The 19,403-nt window shown below is 56.9% G+C and overlaps 2 protein-coding genes across 2 annotated transcripts; both read left to right on the top strand.

Annotated features, from left to right (window-relative positions):
- Positions 1 to 4,091: 4,091 nt before the first annotated feature.
- On the top strand, positions 4,092 to 6,551 carry CHC_T00006001001 (hypothetical protein). Its single transcript, XM_005717632.1, has 3 exons — positions 4,092 to 4,125; positions 4,331 to 6,087; positions 6,357 to 6,551. Exons 1-3 carry the CDS (start codon positions 4,092 to 4,094, stop codon positions 6,549 to 6,551), a joined length of 1,986 nt encoding a protein of 661 aa, XP_005717689.1.
- Positions 6,552 to 19,051: 12,500 nt separating this feature from the next.
- CHC_T00006002001 (hypothetical protein) lies at positions 19,052 to 19,168 on the top strand. Its single transcript, XM_005717633.1, has one exon. The coding sequence runs from the start codon at positions 19,052 to 19,054 to the stop codon at positions 19,166 to 19,168; it is 117 nt and encodes a 38-aa protein (XP_005717690.1).
- The last annotated feature ends 235 nt before the right edge of the window (positions 19,169 to 19,403 follow it).

Genomic DNA, 19,403 nt, shown 5'->3' on the forward strand with positions numbered 1-19,403 from the left:
TCCTCGCGCTCCTCCTGTACCTCTCCTCCGCCACCACACTCCCTTTCCTCTCCCGCTCCTCGCGCTGCCCAGTTATCTACAACCAGGACCCGCCGCACACCCCGCGCATCGTCAACGGCGACTCCGCGTCCGTCCTCCTCTCGCCCTCGCTAGTCGCCCTCTTCCGCGGCAGCAGCCATTTCGTGTGCACGGGCACACTGATCTCCCCGCACTGGGTGGTCACCGCTGCGCACTGCGGCCTCACCTCGTCTGACACGGCGGGCCTGCTGCTACGCAACTCATTACGGTCGCACCCTTCCAACGTGGACGCCGTCTTTCTAAAAATCCGCGAAGAGCACCACCACCCTGCCTACGTCGACGAAGAAGACGAGGTGTCGCGCCAGAACGACATCGCCTTCCTCGAGCTGGAGACCGACGCCCCGGCCGCCGCCGTCCCCATGAGGCTCAACGTCAACGTTTCCATCCCCGAGGCCGGCTCCTTCGTGCGCGTCGTCGGCTTCGGCTCCAAGTTCCACGGCGATAAGGACAGGGCCCGACCGCTTGCGCAGGTCGACGTCCCCACCGTGTCCTCGCGCGAGTGCGCGCGACGGTACGTGCCGGTCATTGACGCGGGCTTCTCCGACTCGGTGCACGTGTGCTCGGGCTACCTCGGACGCTCCGGATGCGGCTCCTGGTAAGTGCGCGCCCCACCATGCGCACGCCGACCCACGTCGCAGCTGCACACGCCCGACTAACACACGTCTCTCTCCCTCTCTCCCCCCCCCCCCCTCTCGGGCGCGCATGGCAGCTTCGGCGACAGCGGCGGCCCGCTCGTGCAGTACACTGCGGGCGGCGAGGCGGTGCTAGTGGCGGTGGTTTCTGCGGGCGTGAAGTGTGCGGACGGGCAGTTCCCGACGATCAACATGCGCGTGGCCAGCTTCCGGCGGTTTGCGGACGCGGAAGGCGCGACGTACAGCGCCGCGAGCCGGACGGACCCCGTGTTCGTGGAGAAGGCGGGGCTGTCCACGTGGGCCATCGTCGCCATCGCGACGGGCGCGGCCGTGCTTGCCGTGATCGTGGTGGCGGCGTTGGTTATGTGCAGGCCGCGCAAGGACGACGGGGTCGGCATGCCCGCGGCGCGCGCATGGGAGACCGGAGAAACTCTGCAGCCGGACGCGGGCTGGGGGGCGCCGCCGCCGGCAAGAATCTTCGGAGAAGCGAGACCGGCGCAGGCGTGGGGAGGAGGTGTCTCAATGGCGGCTCATGCGGTCGTCGGAGGCGAGGCGATGCAGGGTGCGGCACCCGGGGGGGACGTGGTGATGCAAGCGCCGGCACCGAGCGGGGGTGAAGCGATTCAGGCTCCCGCACCAGTTGGAGATGCAGTGGTGCAGGCGGTGGTAGCGGATGTGCGCAACGCGGGGACGGGCGGGATGGTTGCGCAGCAAGTGGGGCAGGCGGGCGGGGCAGAAGTGAAGAGTGGCGAGGACGGGCAAGCGTGGACCGCCCCGCGATGACAGTGTAATTATATTGTGTAAATTAATTGTGTAAATTAATATATGACCAGACGGGCCGGGAGGTAAAGTTTGTCCTTACTGTAAGGTAGATGCCCTTGCCTGTTTTTTCTCTGCCTTTATAAGCAAGGCCCTCTCTCGGATAGCGAGAGAGGAAGAAGGAGAGACAGACAGAATAGTCTGTCTAGTGTTCGACATCCCGCAGGTGGAGTGGCTCGATCACACGAGCCCCCATCATTGCGAGATATCAATCCGGTCGAAGGGTTGACCAACATAAAATTCTCTTTATTTTTCCTAAAGCTTTACATCACCTGCCTATTTCTGTGAATTCTGAGTCAGGATACTGTCATCGCGGGGCGGTCCTAATGTGGTATTTCACAGAAATCAGGATTCCTGAGGGTACCCTTGGTACTGTACTGTTCGTCAAGGCGATGACAGTGATGATGCTCTGAACAAGTCACGTGCACGCGTGCCGAACAGTTCACATTTTTAGATTAGGGCGACGGACTGGAGTGCTCGCCGGTAGACGCCAATGTGTTCTAACGAGGGAGTGTAGTCAGGCGAGAACCCAATCAACGCTGCACTTGGCTCATGTAACACACCCTCCAAATTCCGGCACAGTTCACCTGCGCCCCCCATTGCGTGGCCGCTCGCTGCTCTCCCCGTCCAAGCCGGCCTCCCCACGCCGTCCTCCTTCAATCTCTCGTATGTAGTCCACACGCCTGCCCCGTTGCCCCCCACCTTCACCACCTCCGTCCTCCCCCGGTTCCCCCTCAAACCCTCGCCATGTCGCGCACGCACCGCCTTAAGCCGCGCATCACGACCACCCCCCTCCTCCCGTCCGTCAAGCCGACTCTTAAGAGGCATCGGCGCGCGCCCTACCGCGTCCCGCTGCTCCTCCTCTTGGCGCTACTATTAGCCTCGCTCGTCCTTCTGAGCCGCCGCGTCGCCTACTCAACCATCACCCTCCTCGCCACTTCGTCCCCCGAGCTTCCACCTCTCCCCTTGCTGCCGCCGCTGCCCCCCGCCGACCGCTGCTACATCATCGGCTCCGACCCCGCCCGCCTCGAGCCGTTCCCCCTCAACGCCCGGAGCCTGTGCGTAACCTCCTCCATCTGCGTCTCCCGGACCTCCTCCACCTCGCGCTACGTTCGCGCAGGCAACCGCACCTCCGCGTGCGGCGTCCTATCGACGGGTCTGTCTGACCGCGGCGCGTCGGCGGCAGCTCGCGCGGAGTACCGTTTCGGCGGGTGCCGCGTGCTGCAGCGCGCGCTGGTGACCTGCGCGCATGGGTCGGGGCTCGGCATGAACCGGCCGGCGTGCCCGGCCGAGGCGACGTTGTCCGCGGCGGAGATGGGGCGCGAGCATTGGGATGAGGGCGTGACTGTCCTCGTGCCGGAGTACCCGTTCGAGGCCAACATCTACCACTACGGGAACATGGTGGCGTGGGTGGCGTACGTCAAGGCGCGGGCGCGGCAGCTCGCGGGAGAGGGGCGGGTGCGCGTGGTGTTCCAAGGGCCCAGGAGCAGGCTCGAGTGGCAGCAGGGGCTGCTGAAGGCGGTGCTGGGAGATGATGTGGAGTTCGTGCGGGAGGGGGACGAGGAGTGGCGGTGCATGCGCAAGGCGGTGGTGCTCGGGATGCGCGGGCACGTCAACGTGTGGCCGTTCGGGAACGACAGCGCCGTGGCCACGGACGGGCGCAGCGTGCCCGGTGAGGCGCTGCGCGTGCGCGAGGCGGCGTACCGGGCCGCGGGCGTGGACGGGGTGTTTGACGGGATGCGCGTGCGGCTGCCGCCGCGGCGCGTCGGGTACGCGAGACGCGTCGGGGCCGCGGAGGTGCGAGATGGCAAGCTGGCGGCGAACGTGGCCGTCCGCGGGACGGAGAGGCGGTTCTCGGAGGAGGAGGAGCGGTGGTTTGTGGACATGGTGCAAGAGGAGTGCGCGGCGGGGGACGTGGAATTCACGACGTTTACCACGCGCGACGAAGGGTTCGAAGAGCAGGTGGGCAACGCGGCGGGGCTGGGGGCCATGGTGGGGATCCACGGGGCGAACCTGGTGAACGGGATGTTCGTGCGGGCGTTCGGGGCCGTGGTTGAGGTGGTGCCGGGCGGGGTCGGGAGCCTGTGCTACGTGGGCGGGATGAACTCCGGGCTGGCGTACTGGCGGCTAGAGGGGGAGGGGGAGGAGGTGAAGTGCGACAAGCGCGAGATCGAGTGCCGGTTGCGGCTGCGGCAGCGCGTGGTCGAGATCGGGGCGGGACGCGAGCGGCTGAGGGGGATGGTGCGCGCGGCTGTGGAGCACCTCAACGAGTTGTGGCGACGGTTTCCCGACGGGGCCGCGCCGGTGACGAGGGACAACGTCGAGGACCGCTGGCACATCCAGTGGGACGCTGATGAGTAGGAGCACGCGGGGGAACGCGCCGTTGACACTGCCACGTGTTCCGCGACGTCTGTCTCTCATTACACTGTATTCTCGACACGTGTCGTCGCGAGTGCGTCCCCCTCTTGTTTATTCAATACTTGTAAACTTTAACTAGACTCGAAAGTAATTAGTGCGTCCTCACTAAAAAAGCGCTACACGTGTAGTCGTGCACATGTACCGATGACTCCTCGTTTACTCGTCGCTCGTGGGTTAAGTCTGTCCTGTGCGGGACAGGCTGTCCTGTGCGGTCAGAGACGAGAAATACTGTATACCCGTGATCCACGGGCCCTGCCGCCACGAAAGATCTCTCCGCTACTGTACGGCAAGGCAGCACATTTCAAATCACGCATATTTTCCTCTTCTTCCGCTCCTTCCCCTCCCTGCGTCCCCTTCCTCCCAGCCCCGCCCCACCGCACCAGCCCCGCCCCACCGCACCGTCCCCATGGGCGACCGTTCCCCCCTCTCCCGCAACGCCCACATCAAGCCTCTCTTCCGCACCACCGCCACCCACGTCCCGTCGTCCTCCGCCTCGTCCCTCGTTATCCTTACCTTCTCCGTCCTGGCCTTCGTACTGCTCGTCGTCCTCACGCTCTTCCCCGGCGCCTTCACCAGCCTCGCCAAGAACCGCGCTCCGCGCTCCGCGCCTTCCCACATCTGGCCGCCGCCGCCGCACAAACCCGCGCCCCCTGCCTTCATCCCGCACCCGCCGGACAAGTGCCACTTCTACGCCGCCGCCGGCCCGTCCTGGCGCTTCAACTCGCGCGCGCTCTGCCTCTCCTCGTCCCTCTGCCTCAACCTCTCCTCCCCCGCCGCCCCGCACCGCATCGCCGCCTTCCTCCCGTCGTCGCCGCCTTCCGCCACCGTGTGCCAGCTCTCCACCTCGCGCTTCGCCTCGGCCTTGCCGTGGGCGGACCGCCCTCCTTCCTCGGACACGTGCCAGGGCCTGCAGCGCGAGCTCGTCTCCTGCGCGCACGGCCCCGGCCTCAAGCGGAACGGCCCCCAATGCCCGCTCATCTCCGCCGCCCCCGCCGCCTCCGGCCGCGCCGCCTGGCTCGAGCATCTCACCCTCGTCGTCCCGAGCTACCCGTACCCGGCTAACATCTACCACTACGGCAACGTCCTCGCGTCGGTCGCCCACGTCGCCGGACATCTGCAGGCGCTGCTCGAGGACTGGGGCCTGGGCCATGTGCACGCGCCCGGCGGCGCCGCCGCCCCGTACTTTGCGGACGGCATCGCCCGCGTCACTAGGGTTAACGTCTTGTTCGAGGGCTCGCGGAACACCAATGCATGGCAGGCTAAGCTCCTGGAGATGCTGTGGACCCACCGCTTGCAGAAGGGCGGCGTCGAGGTTGAGACCATCTACCTGCCGGAGTGGGGCGCCGACGAACAGCTTTGCGTGCGGAATGCCGTCGTGCTGGGGAGGAGGGGGAGCGTTAATGTCTGGTTCTTTCCGAACGCTACGAGCGTCCCGCTCGACGGCCTGGCTGTGCCGGCGGACGCCGTCGAGTTTAAGAGGGCCGTGTACAAGGGCGTCAGTGTCGAAGCGAGGTTGCCAGAGGTCGATGCCGTGCGCGTGGCGGAGCTCCCGCCGCTGGTGCTCGGGTACGCGCGCAGGCTCGGTGCGCAGGACGCTAAGGGCGGGAATGTACACTTGGTCGGGACTAAGCGCCGGTTTAGCGACGATGATGAGGCGTGGTTTGTGGAGATGCTTCGGAACGAGACGGACGCCAGCGGCGTGAAGCTGCACATGTTTACCACGTCAGCAAATGACAGCCTGGCGGAGCAGGTGCGGAACATCGCCGGCGTGGGTTTTGTCGTGGGTATTCACGGCGCCAACTTGGTCAACGCCGTCTTCATGCACCCGTTCGGTGCCCTGTTGGAGATCTTCCCCGGGAACGCCGACTCGCCGTGCTATATCGCCGGCTCCAACTCAGGACTTGCGTACTACCGCCACACGTCGACGGAGGAGGCGACGCCCGCGGAGACTGGCTGCTCGCTGGAGGACCGCATCTGCCAGAAGAAGACAAGGCAACGCCTGGTCAAGATCGGACGCGCAGAGGATCGCGAGGCCGTGAGGGGACATGTGAAGATGGGCTTGCGTCATTTGACTGCACTGCATCAAAAGTATCCAGGCGGCGTCCCTGTTACGTACGACGAGAAGAGCGACTATTATTACGTCGACGCGTCTGCGTGATGGGTTGCGCCAGTTTTGCATACTCAGAGAGGCTCGCTCACCAAGGTGGACAAAGGAATACTCTGGCGCTGCAGCAAGCTTGCGCATACTCTGCTGCTTCGCCGCTTTGAACGGCGTGCGTTCGAGGTGCCGCGTTTTTGCGCTCCACGTCAGTCTGGGGCGTTTTCGGAGCTAACCTCATCGTGCAAGATTCCGCTGTCAGAGATTAACTAATCTGTTTCTAGCTTGGGCGGTTAGCTTCTGTTTCTTAGGGCCATACCCCGCTTGTAACAATTACTTTATATGAAGTAGAGAAACAACAAATGAAAATACCAACCACGGGCAATCTGTCAACACGCTTCTACTGCCGCTGGCCGAGAATATGTATCGTACTGGCAGAAGAAGCTTGCTGCACCGCGCTCGATATTTCCGTGTCTAGTGTCTATTGGACCATTGTCCCCATATGAGGACATTGTTCGACCTATTTTATTCTTGACTTCCGCTTCCTCAACAAGAAAGAAAAAAAATCCGCGCCACCGTACTTGACTTCTGATTTGGGGAGAATTGCTTGTTCTTCCTGGTTGTTTTTCGATCTGTCTGCAAAACAAGATTTTAAACCACCTTAAAACCGCATGTAAAATAACTTCGAAACCAAAAACGCCAGTTTAAAAAGGCGACTTGGTACTCAATCTGCATTGTATTCTTAGGCTTTCAGCGTATTCAAAGCTGCTATCCCGGTGTTCTGCAATATGCTATTGCCGAAAACAAGCACGTTAAGGAAATAGTGCTCAAGGTAGCTTTTTGAATGTTCAATTTCATTTATATATTTTTGCAAAAAAAAAGAGCTGTCCTCATACGAGGACATCGCCGTCTTCATGTGAGAACAAGCCCCGGTCGGATAGACCTTAGCGCCATTCTATCTTCAAAGTCATTAATAGAGGGTTATATTTCGATAAGGGCCACCTTTTCTAGCATCATTGGGTGCCCAATAGTTTGCATTTCTCTCCGAGTCGCGGTGCACCCGGACATCGAGTGGTGTTTTCTGTCTCTCTACCGGCAATTTTGTCTCCCTACTTGAGCTAGTGTCCTTTACAATAAACCATGACGGCAACACGCCTCCACCTTCACCTTGACCATTATTCCCCGCAGACTGTGCAACAATGCCCTCCTTATTATTCTTGCCCTCCGAGCACAGCACATACATACGGGCCCGCAACCAACTCCACCTCGACCTTTGCAATCCGTCTCCATTTCTACATCGTCGGTAGTACCTATCACAGTCACTCTCACGAGCTCTCGCTTACCACAGACTGCCCCCAAAAAAGGTTGACATCGCTTTTTCGTAAACACTTAAGCATGTCTTTTCATGTTCTACCAGGTTGGAATCCGTTAAACTTGTGTGTCTATTTTGTTAGAATTGCCGCACGAGAACCATTTTATACCGCATTACATGTGCAGATGCGGTCTCACGGCGTTCCAGATTGTATGACGTAGTCGACCTCAATTCTGCTGAATTGGGGAAATCAATACTTGTTCTTCTTCTTTATTTGAGGGATCAAGGCTAATGAAATCAATACAGTAGCATGTTAGATACGGGCCTTCGACTATGGGTCCGATTATACCGAAACTAATCAACCTCGTGTGTCACTACAGCAGACTCCTAACGCATTACTTGATCCTTGCTTAGAACCGGAGAGGAAGAGTTGAGGTAGAAAACTGTACCCTCAACAGAAACGCATACCATCAAGAGATGGGCCTCTCATGGACAGATTAGTGTTTTTCCGCAAAGAAAACGACGTTACATAAAGCGGATCCTGAGTCACGGAGCGCATTGATATTTCTTTTGCATATGTGGTCAACTCAGGCCTTTACTCTATGTATACTCCGGTCCATTATAAACACAGAAGGGCTGCGCTCTGACTATCCATACAAGCGATAAATAAAGGCATAACACCCACAGCACGACAACGCAGAAAAGAGAAAGGAAGCTTAGTAGTAATCGATGCTATATTGCTGTCACTTACAACCTTGCTTGGTGAGATTGAATTACATCCTCGCTAATAGTTGCTACGAAAGACGACGAGAATTACGCTTTCACACAGTGAGAAGATACTGTTCATGATGTATACATCCTATCGTACTAAACAAAAGGATCAAAGTGGACAACGCTCTTGCTCTCTGATTTGACTCGCAGGGTTCTCTTCACGAAATAGGAGATGCCATTGTAGTACGTGTATGGCAGGTGCCTTTAATCCAGAGCGATGCATACTGTGCTCTTGTCATCATGTGATCTATTGTTTGTGGTCTTTATCTGGCAGATAATGATTGCTCCTTACGATGATGAATTCGGTTCAACTATCTTTCATGCCTGCTACAACATCCTCCCTGAGCTTTCCGCATGAGCCCACAGCCGCATGGCAGAAACTCGGTTTCCAGATACTCTTAGTCCTAGTGAACTAAGATTATCTCCAAAGCTGTACTAATAAAACATCCGAAGCGATGGCAGTTTCTCCTCCGTGATCTGTAATAAAAGTGCATAGATCGTCCACCTTATAGTCAGACCGCACTTGTTTATTTTGTCTGCCATGGAAACTCTTTCTTTTAATTTTAATGAGATACTGCCACAGTCGGAAGTCTTCTAAGAATGATATTAAATAAATTCTCTTGTCCGCATCTCATGATGGGCATTGGAGAGATCGATCGCCACAGTAAGTGCTACATTGGATTGCAGCTAGGTATTATGAACAGCCTCGACCGGAAATGCTTCACACTGTATACATATTTGCAAACATAGAAAGGGGTTGAATGCATTCTTCTTTCAATCCGTTTGAAAGTATCTGATCAAAAGTACGTGTCCCTTGCTCTGAAATCTGCTTTGAAACTGGAGAAAACACTTACTATATGCTAAATTGTGCTAAAGACGGAAATTTTCACGTGGCCAGAGCCACATTTGAAGGAAAAGGGGCACTAAATAACTTCATAGTGGTTCTGTGTTGCACAAAAACTGAATTCAGATTGTTATGGAAGGCGCAGGTGAGATCATTACAGAGAAAATTTTTGAAACGAATCGTTGAGAACCGACGATAAGATATCACGACCCCCTCTATAGTCGTTGGGAATATGAATGGTACCAGATAACATCCAAGCGACTTAAAATATCAGCAAAAGGTTTCCGAAAATCATACTTGGACTTCGAAGCATATACACATAGACAATGAAGAGTAGAAGTATCCCTATCTGTCGGCTTCTGTCAGTTTCTTGGGTTGTTTTCTAAAAGATCATTTCATTTATGTCGTCAAAACCCGTATGTGCTTCTTTCTTACCTGTTAACGTTATTCTAGAGGCCTTTCTGCGTTATTTTCCATTTGCTTGTTTCTGAAGTTGAAACCACTTTTTAACTCGTGCATAGAGCTTTTGCTTTGTTAATTAAATTTTCAGTATTTGGCCTTTTGTGTTACTCTTAAACTTATATATCACAGTACTTTCAGTTCAAGTAGTAACAAGAGACCAATGCGAGGGATTTTGAGGCTAATCGGGTACTTTTAATATATTTAACGGTAATATTATATAGTTCTAAACCGAGAAAATTCTATTCTGTTCTTTTTGCAGCGGTCTGTTTTATGCGAGGATTTTTGATGGCAAATCGGGTGCTTTTAAGCTATTTAACGGTTACATTAAATAGTTTGAACCGAGCAAATACCCTTTTGATCCATAAAGGGAATTACTACAAAGTCTATGCGGAGGTCGGATATCTATACTTCCAGGGGTGTTTTCTATTTGTATAAGAGCAAAAGATATGAGGCTTTGAGGGAGAGTATCCAAATTGTTATCGACAACATCAGAGAGCAACTGCTTCGAAAAGAGCTCAAGGACTAATTATTTATTTACTATTTAGAATGATGGGAAGGAGGAGTAGGACCCCAGAGGCACGTACTTACTTGCCCAATTCGAACGTGAATATTTATGAAGAGCCCCTTCCAGACGTGATTGACAAAAGATGGAAAATTGGAAACATGATTGGCACTGGGTCTTTCTCAGATGTGTACGAAGTCAAGCATGTAAGAAGAGGTACGCGCGGTGCCTTAAAAGTAGAGCCCACTAGCGTTGGATTTGAAGCTCTTCGGAAAGAGAACCAGATCTACAACGCTCTCGCAGCTCAAGGACACAGCTCAGGATTTGCAAAGCTTCTATATTACGGCAGTCAAAGAAAGTTTACTTTTCTTATAATGAGTCGTTTAGGCTTCTCGCTAAAGAATTATTGGGATGAATACTCCCGAAGACTCTCTGCAAGCACGGCGTTAATGGTTGGAGAGCAGCTCGTAACCAGGATAAAGCATCTTCATGCTGCTGGCTACTATCATGGAGACATTGGCCTCGGAAATATCATGACTGGTCGCTCAGATCGCGATAAGATTTATCTCATCGATTTCGGCGTTTCAGAGGCACTTCCAAGTCGGGCAACAGCGTCTTATCGCAGACGCGATCTTCAGAGCCTCGGATCAGAGCTTATTCGACTTTTCAAAGGCCACGTTCCGGTCCTTGCTAGTTGCAACGCAGTTGCATCTCCAGAACAAATTGTATTTCACATACGTTCTGTTTGCAACGAAGTTCCAGAACTTGCTACTTATTTTGAGAAGGTATATGCGAAAGATTTTTCAAGAGAGTCGCACTACGAATCCCTTCGGAACATTTTTAAGAGCGGACTCAGGAAACGCAATCCTCGGAGGAGCGCCAAGTTCGAGTGGGTTCGGTAGCCTTATATTTAAAGTAATACATATATGCATAGACAAATTCATTTAGTCTGTGCTTATCCCCTCTACAAATAACATATATATATGATAAATGTAATAAGATTGCCCGCAATGTCAGGAAACGCTTGTTTTCGAGGCTTATTTGTTCATATTTTCGAAAGGCAAAATTTCAGACAACGCGTTCGGCAAAAACTCACATCATAGCGGGAACTGGGGGCATTTGAGTTTTCTACGGGTTTCAGATCCGCCTGATAGCAGCAGCGCCGGAGCGACCCGTCTGGAAGGAAAATGAAGTGGGTTTTCTGGTCTTTTCGTCAGCAAAAAAACGAGTCTCAGACTGCACGGGCCGTATTTATATACGTCATGGACGCCCCTATCGCTTCACCTGCGCAAATTCCATCAACGGATCGAAGCGCGACAGGATCTGCCACAGATGCCGCCGAGGCAACCGCAAAATATAGACAAGTAGAAGCTTGTAAAAAGCGTCCTCTCCAAACAACCCTCCTCAGCCTGTCAATAAGACGAAAGGCATGGACGAAAGGCATGGCCCTTTCGACTGGAAATTTCTTTATTCTTTTGGCGAGCTACAATATTGGCTTCAGCGAGTATTCGCGCACGACGTAAGAGGTTGAGCAGCGAGTTCTATGCAAGATGTGGAAGGCAGTATACACTGACTACATTTTCAAGGCGGCAGACCGTTGTAAAGATCGTGGAGTCGCTTTTAAAACTGAAGATCTCTCTGAGGGAGGCATCCTCGGTCTGGGCAACAGCAATCGCCGCCGCAGCCGTCGGGTAACAGGCGCGCACCCGGAGCCGCGCAACGGGCCAAATGTTGCACACGTGGTAGTGCTGGCAGCAAATCGCTCCAGGGGCCTTGTATCAGCCTGTTACCCCGCGTTACCCGCCGTGGGCGATGAGTGCGCCGGATGTGGTCCGGATGTGCCGATTCGGCACTGGGATGTAGGTCGGATGTCGGGTAACAAAACGGCGCCTGCGGCGCGCGTTCTGCGTGAAATTATAGTCACTGAAACGGCGCGCATTCCCCTGCCCTGCCCCTGCCCTGCCCTTGCCTGCCCTTGCACTGCGCGCATCCACCCCCATGAAGCTCCCCAGGGGCACGCAGCCCACGCGCACGGCGCGCAAGCGCGAAGTGGCATCGCGCGTACGTCAGGTGCACTCGACGGCGCTGGCTGGCGTCAGTCCCCGTGGCGCGTCGCGACGGCCTGGTCGTCCGCATGGAGGACCTGCAGTACGCGGACAAGGTTGCCGCCTGGGAAGAGTTTCGTGACGTCTTCTTCTTCGGTCATCGCAGCCCGCACCCCGTCTCCGAGTTCGTCTCCATCTGGCACGCCAGCTCGCAGACCCTGCTCCGCCTCTCCCCCGGCCACTACCTCTACGTCGACGGAAAGCTGCTCACGGCGCGCTCCGTGCGCCCCGGTGACCGGTTACGCGGCGCGGACGGCGAGTACGACCTCTTCGTGCTTAACGTCAAGCGCGAGCAGCTGCGCGGCCTGTACGCGCCGACATCTGTGCACGGCGATCTCGTCGTCGATGGCGTCGTGGTTTCCAGCTACACCGACGTCATGCACCCGGGCCTGGTGCACAAGCTTCTCCATCCCCTCCGCCTTTTGTACCGATATGGGCTTGACTCGGTCATGTCGCGCGTCACGGTGCTGCACCAAACAAGCTTCGCCCACGTGCCACGGGCGGTGGGCATTCCCCATGGACCGCAGGCTGTTGACAATTAGATTTGCAAGAGGAATACTTGACCGTCGACTTCACGGTCGCGCCGTCGGCCGCGCCGCCGCCGGCCCTCGCCGCGAGCACGCCGGAGGAGTACGTCGTCACCCTCTTCGCCCCCGGCACCATCTCCCCGGCCTTCCTGGCCACCACCCTCGCCGCCCTCGTCGCGCGCAACTGCAAGGTCAGAGGCGTCGCTAGGCTCACGGAGCAAGGCGACGACTTCATGTGCCGCGAGCTGCGCATCGACGTCCCGGGCGGCGAGGAGAACGTGGCTGCGCTGCAAAAGGAGCTCTTCGCGTTGGGCCGACAGGAAAACCAGTGCCATGTCGCCCTGCAGAAGGCTAATGTCCTCAGGAAGGCCAAGAAGATGGTCTTGTTCGACCTGTCTTGGACTTTGATGCAGTGCGATGCTATCTATCCATGTCCTGCTTCAGGCAGCCTGGAAGAGCCCGCCGCCGGAGGTGGAGGCAGCGTTTAGACAGGGCAACTTGCCTGGGCCAGAATGGCTCAAGGGTAGAGCGAAGCAGTTGGAAGGCGTCGATGCCGGCAATGACAACGCTGCAGTTGTCCAAAACTTGACCTACACGCATGGGGCCGTCGAATTGTGCAAGGGCCTGAAACGGCTCGGCTGTCGACTGGCTGTTGTTTCTTCCGGATCCAAGTTTATTGCAGAGCTCGCCAAGGACCATCTCGGCTTGGACTATGCGTTTGGCAATCTTCTAGAGACCGACTCCGCAAACAAGTTTTCGGGTCTTGTCATAGGGCCCATTATTGACACAGAGCGCAAAGCTGAACTCACACATCTGCTCGCAATGCAAGAGCGCATTGACATGGAGCAAATCGTTGCTGTCGGAGACGGTCCGGTTTCCAGCCGCACACAGTGCCACAAAGAAGGCAAGCTCCATCGCTCCACGCACGTGTCCCTCTTCCCCAGTCACTTCTCGATCGGGGCTTCCACGCCAGGGTCAAATGGTGGTCGGTGGATAGATTGGTGAAGAGGTCGGAGGAGAAGCCGGAGTTTTTCACGCGGTGGTTGCTGATTGAGCTTGACAATATTGATTTGGTGGAATTGGGAAAGCGCACTGTGCGGGTTATGTAGGGGGCGTTTATGGTTGTTTTATTGTCGTACAAGTTTATGTGGTGGCAGGGAACGTAGTTTGGGCTGGAACGCCTAGCGTAAGAGGCCAAATTGAGTCCTCAGTTTGTTTCGAAGAGCGATCTTGAAGTGGTGAAACAGGCTAGAGAGCAGAAGCTTGTAGCTAGCGACGAGGAAGAGGAAGACGCCAGAGACGACGCCTCCGACGAGAGCAGGGAGGGGTCCGAGTATGATTCGCATGATTCTGACGAATATGACCATGACGAGAAGCTCTGGAAGTCCCAGGCAGCGTTGCGCAATCTGAAAGCGTATTTGGCTGGCTATTCAGAGGAGGATGAGAACCAGGCATCTGCGGCTGATTTGGGGAAAACTCTTTCTTGGCGCTGTGAACGAGGGGAGAGATGGCGAGGAGGACGACATGGACATGGAGATTAGTTTGAGCGGGGTATGTTGGAGAAGGGTGAGGATATCGTGAAACGGAAGCTGGAAAAGAAATAACACGAGGAAGGCCGAGAAGAGGCGAAAGAGAAGCAAAGCTTTGCTGGCGAAATGGGGAAGAGGATGAAAATGGAGTGGCTAGGGACACGACAAACATTCCAACATTTGACTCGACCCATTCTTCTCCATCGACCACGACTTTGACAAGGCTGAAGGCGAACAGACGCGTCGGGGCGATCAATGGGCGAGATGTTGGCCGCTGTAGACTCGGACGACGAAGACAAGCGCAGAGCGGCGAATAAAAGGCGAGGACTCTCGTGCTAGAGCGCGAGGCTCCTGCTACACTTTGCCATGTTCTTCGGCAGTGAGATCGGTCATGATATCCGACTCGTCGACCGCCTGTTCGGTTCGTCTGTACTGTACTGCGAGTCCCCACGCGTGTCTGTGTCGCTGTCGCTGTTTGTCGCCCGTACACCCCTCCATATGCCACGTGTCTGTCGAGTCACACCCCGGGTATCCGTCCTCACTCTCGCGACTCTTATGTCATGCTTACTATCATTCACCCTTAGCTCCTTTCCCGTCCTCAGTCTTGCGCTGACTCATGCGCATACCAGACCGCGCCCAGATTGCACTGAGCTGTGAGCTTGATTCGGCGAGGTCGACGATGCGTGGCGGACACGGCGGTGGCAGTGGCAACCGCGGTCGCAGTTACACAAGCGGTCGAGGGCGCGCAGCTGTGCAACCAAGCAGGGCTGTGCTAAACGCCGCGCTGATCGCGGGACAGGCCAAGCTCCGGTGACTACTTGCGGAGTCTTCCGAGAGTCGATATAGGGGAATCATTAAAATGTTCAGCGAAGCAATGAAAAACGTTGGAGCACCTATCGACGATCCCCTCAATAAGCCGTTCCATTCGCTCCAAAAGAGAACCCCAGCCCAATCCCCGGTTGGGGTGGCACTCGCATTGATGATGAGCAGGTGCGGCTTTGTCATAGATTCCAGGTTCGAGAACAAGAAGGCAAAGTCAACTGGCGGCGCGATCATAAGCGCCGTCTCTGCCGCATTCAGTCGGCTGGACTGCGCCGAGTGTGGCGTCGGGTATGAGTGCCGCCATGTCAAGGGCGAATATGTTGAGAAAGGCTGGGGAGCGTTCCTCAGAAATCCGGGCAGCGCCCCACAGCTCAAACAGTTAATGAGGCGTCTCGAGAATGATCAGGCCCGAGCGAAAGTCAACATCACCGAACGCGCTCTGGCTGAGACTCATGAGGACGTTCAAAGTCTGTACAATCTATACGTCCGGGACGTGAGTTTACGCGTGATGAATGGCGTGCTCCCGAGTGCTGAAGATCCGTTCGACTTCAGGGCTTTCTAGACCTGTACACTCAACGTAATGCAGTGGGGAAGCGTGGCTCGAGCCGATGAGCTACTGAATCTAGACGTGGAAGATCTTGTGTTCCCAGGCTCTGGTCTCAACTCGGCGGTTTTTGGTGTATTGCATTTTACCAAAACGGGCACAGGCGTTAGATACTTTAAGTTCTCGCGCGGGGCTCACGTCTCTATATGCCCTTTGCATGCGCTACATCGCTGGCTACTCGTTTTCAAGTCAAACAAGATTACGAAGGGTCCACTTTTCCCGGCGTTTCAAGGCGCTGCGCTGCGCGAAGGTGTACGCATGTCACACACTACGTACCGGGAGGTGTTAGGATACATAAGTAACGCAATCGGGATCGCAGGGCGACTGACGGAACATTCTGCCCGTCGAGGGGGCGCACAGTATCATCACTATGTTCTAGGGTGGGGCCTTCGGGACATTATGGTACAATTTGCATGGACTGAATTACAGGAGATGATCAAGTACCTCGGTATAGATGATCAATTTAATGAGAACCCCTACGATAAGCTTGGTTTCACCTGCTTGTAAACGACAGACTGGTGTGCGTTCCGCAAGCCGCCTGTGTCAGCCGTCAACGGGCAGGCGGTCGGCGGCGGACCGCGTTTTCCACCCCCGCGCCAACCCCTCGCGCACGCCCCTCTTTACAGACGCCCACCCTACCCCGTACACGCACGCCTGCCGCCCACCCCCCGCCACCCTCCCAGTGCCGCCAAATATCCCGCCCATCCCCCCATGGTACTGCACCCTCCCCCTCCATCGCTGCACCCCCCCAACCTCCTACACACCCCTCCCCCTCTCCCCCCGGAAGCCCAACCACCACCCCCACCATCCCACCTCCCCCTCCCCCTTCCCCCTCCCCTTCCCCCCCCATGGACTACGCCGATTACATGACCTGCCGCCCGCCGTCCCCCCCCCCCCGCTCTCCGCGCGCGACGCCCCGTCGCTCACGGCCGTCGATCTGTCCTCGACGCCGTCGACCCTCTCCGCCGCGCTGAGCGCCCTCTCGTCTCGCGCGGGGTCGCGTCGCCGCCGCACGCCGCAGCCCTGCGTCTCGACCACCGCCTGCTGCGCGACATACGCTGCCCTGTCGCGCGTCGTGTCGGCCTTCCACCGCGACCCGTAGCGTCAGCACGCCGTGCGCATCCGCCTGGAGCACCTGCTGACGCACGATGGCGCCGCCCGCGCACCACGCGGCCGCCGCGCGCCGACCAGGCCCACATCCTCTACCTCCTCGCCGCGAAGCTCGCCCTCCTCCGCCGCTCCCACCTGTGCGCCCTCTCGCGCGAGGACCGCACCCGCCCTGCGAGCGCGCCGACCACCCCCCCCGCCCGCCCGCGCCCCGCCCGCGTCCCAGACTACCCTGCCCACCGCGTCGCCCGAGTCGCCAGATTTTCGTTCGCGCTCCCCGTTTGCCAGACGCACGTCCCGCTCAACGCACCGCGTGTCCTCGGATAACGCCTTCGCGGCGCAGCGAGACGAGCAGCGCGAGGCACGGCGCAGCGAGCGCCCGGGGATGGACGGACGCGCGGCTCGCGAGCCGCCATGCAGCGGCCGGCACGGAGGGCGGGGGGCGGCGCGAGGCGTGCGAGGCGGGGTGCTCCTGTAGCCGACCGCCACGGCCCCGCGCACACTGTCGCCTTTGGGCTGCGCCCCATTTTGCAAGCGCGGCGCGCCCTGCAGTTGTAACCTGCAAAAAGCATTTAATCAGTTCGACGAGCTCCACTGCGGGCTGCACATTGAGCGGAAGCTGCATGTAATCTATCCAGAGCGCTTCTTATCGTGGAAGCGCGCACCCTGCTCCTAAACTTAGTTATGCTATTTCCATTTCTTCGTGGGGCCCGTAGACATTTGAGATAAGCGCGCGATTTGACGACAGCTGTACCACGGCCACCACGATCGTGCAAAGGCACAATAGAGGACTCATAAAGACTGAGTCCCCGCTCCAAATCGGCACCCTTGTCGCCAAACTGAAAAGTATCTCGCAGAAGGCTTCTGTAAGTGCCTTGTATTTAGAATGCGCGGTCGCCCATTTGCGCAGCCGATTTTTCTCCGACGTTGTATAATCTATCAAAGGCTTCTGTGTATAGATTGTCTTAAAAAAGTATGACAAAATCACGTCTGCCATACTGGGTATCCCTGTGGGAGCAGGGTGCTGCTCTTGATCAACGCGCGAACGCCGCCCGCTCGAATTCCCTAGCTTTGTCTGCTGAAAATCATTTTTCACCAGCGCTGTATTGTTTCTGCCGGAGCTTTGGGAGGGATCGCGGTACCCAACTTCGAGTACCGCTGCCGGCTGCAGCGCCTGTCGACGGCCAGAAAACCTGGCGTTCACTGGTGGGGGGATTGGCTGTCTATCGACGACCAAACGTTCTGCAAGTGGTTACGTTGAACGCGGAATTGAACGTTAGTACAGTATTTTACATTCACAGGCACTTGTGGACGGACGCGTTCAAACGCGTTCGCGTGCAAGCAGCATAACAACCGACGTACCATGCGATGTACCGACATGAAAAAACTTATTCGTAATTGACTGCGACGGCTCTGTGCGCCATGAAGATCCACCAGCCCTTTCAATATTTGCCTGTGTGTTCAGCACAGGCCTTGACATGAAACCAAACGCGTTGCGAGTAGGAGGAATCCATATATTGCTCCCTGGTGGACTAGCCATGAATTCCAACTCGTGTTCAGCTAGCTCCGACTGACCGCCAGCCAGGCCTCTAGCACAGCACTCCAGCTTGAAAGCTGCCTCAAGAATGACTGCCGCTCGCATCATGGAGCTTTGATTGCGACGTACGTCTCTCTTGTGGTCCAGCACTTCTGCTGAAATTGCCCGTTGTTGTGCTTGTGCCGTTCGGGTTCCTACCTTTGATGCGAGAGCCTCTGCAGCCGTGGCCTCCAGCAGAGCGTCAGCAGCTGCGAGAGCTGCTGAAGGTGCAGTAATTTTCGCCGCGACTGGCTTCGTGAGAGCTTCGGGGACTGGCGCCTTATTGACTGCACTCGTCGGTTCGTTGGCGGTGGTGGTCATGAAGGCGCTCTCTGCACCGGGCGCAGTGGTGCTGGCAGAGCGGGGGGCAGACAACATTGACATTGTCAATTGTTGGTTGAGGAAGCTGTTCGTGGACATACGGGAGGGGCGAAAGGGAAACGGCGGGTGCGTTATGGTACTGGACGGTTGGGGTTATGATGTATTTTATAGGAATTGATAGAGTTATTGTTGTAGTAATGGGCCTACGTATGCCCACGCGGCGAATGAGAAGCGCGCGTGGCCTGCCACCCGGCCGCACGCGCCTACGTAAACGCCGCGAGCCTGCCGCTCCGCGCTCCGCACTTCGCCCCTGGAAAACCACCCGCCCAGCCTCCCCCGCACCCCGCCGCGACGTTTCCTCATGTCGGGCCGCCCTCGTCCTGCATTTGTCTATCCCATTCGCTCTCTTCCCACGTCATACCAATGGCGTATATGCCCTTGGGTGAGACTGTAGAGCGATTTCGGTAATCCCATCTGGGCCGAGCCCAAGGCGAGTGTTGGCGTTGCGGTTCAGCAAGCCGCGGATGAGCGGTTTGAAGCCGGATGATGCCAAAGGCCCAGAGGTCAACCAACTGTCCGTACTCGCAGCCGCTGAGCATCTCCGGGGCGACGTACTCGCGCGTGCCGCAAAAGCTCTCTGACATGTTGATGGGGTTTGCCGGGGCGATGCGGAGATTGGACGAGGGCGGCGGCTGGGGCTTCTGGGACGGGTGCTTCCGCTTGCCCAGCAGCTTGATGAGGCCCAAGTCGGCTCGGCGATGCGGACGTGGCCGTCCAGGTCATGCAGGACGTTCTCCAGCTTCAAGTTGCGGTACACAACGAACAGTATATGGATGTAATCGAGGGCGAGGAGGATCTCGGCGGGGATGCGGCGGC

This window comes from Chondrus crispus, genomic scaffold (genome assembly GCF_000350225.1).
Source record: "Chondrus crispus Stackhouse genomic scaffold, scaffold_333, whole genome shotgun sequence".
Classification (NCBI taxonomy): Eukaryota; Rhodophyta; class Florideophyceae; order Gigartinales; family Gigartinaceae; genus Chondrus; species Chondrus crispus.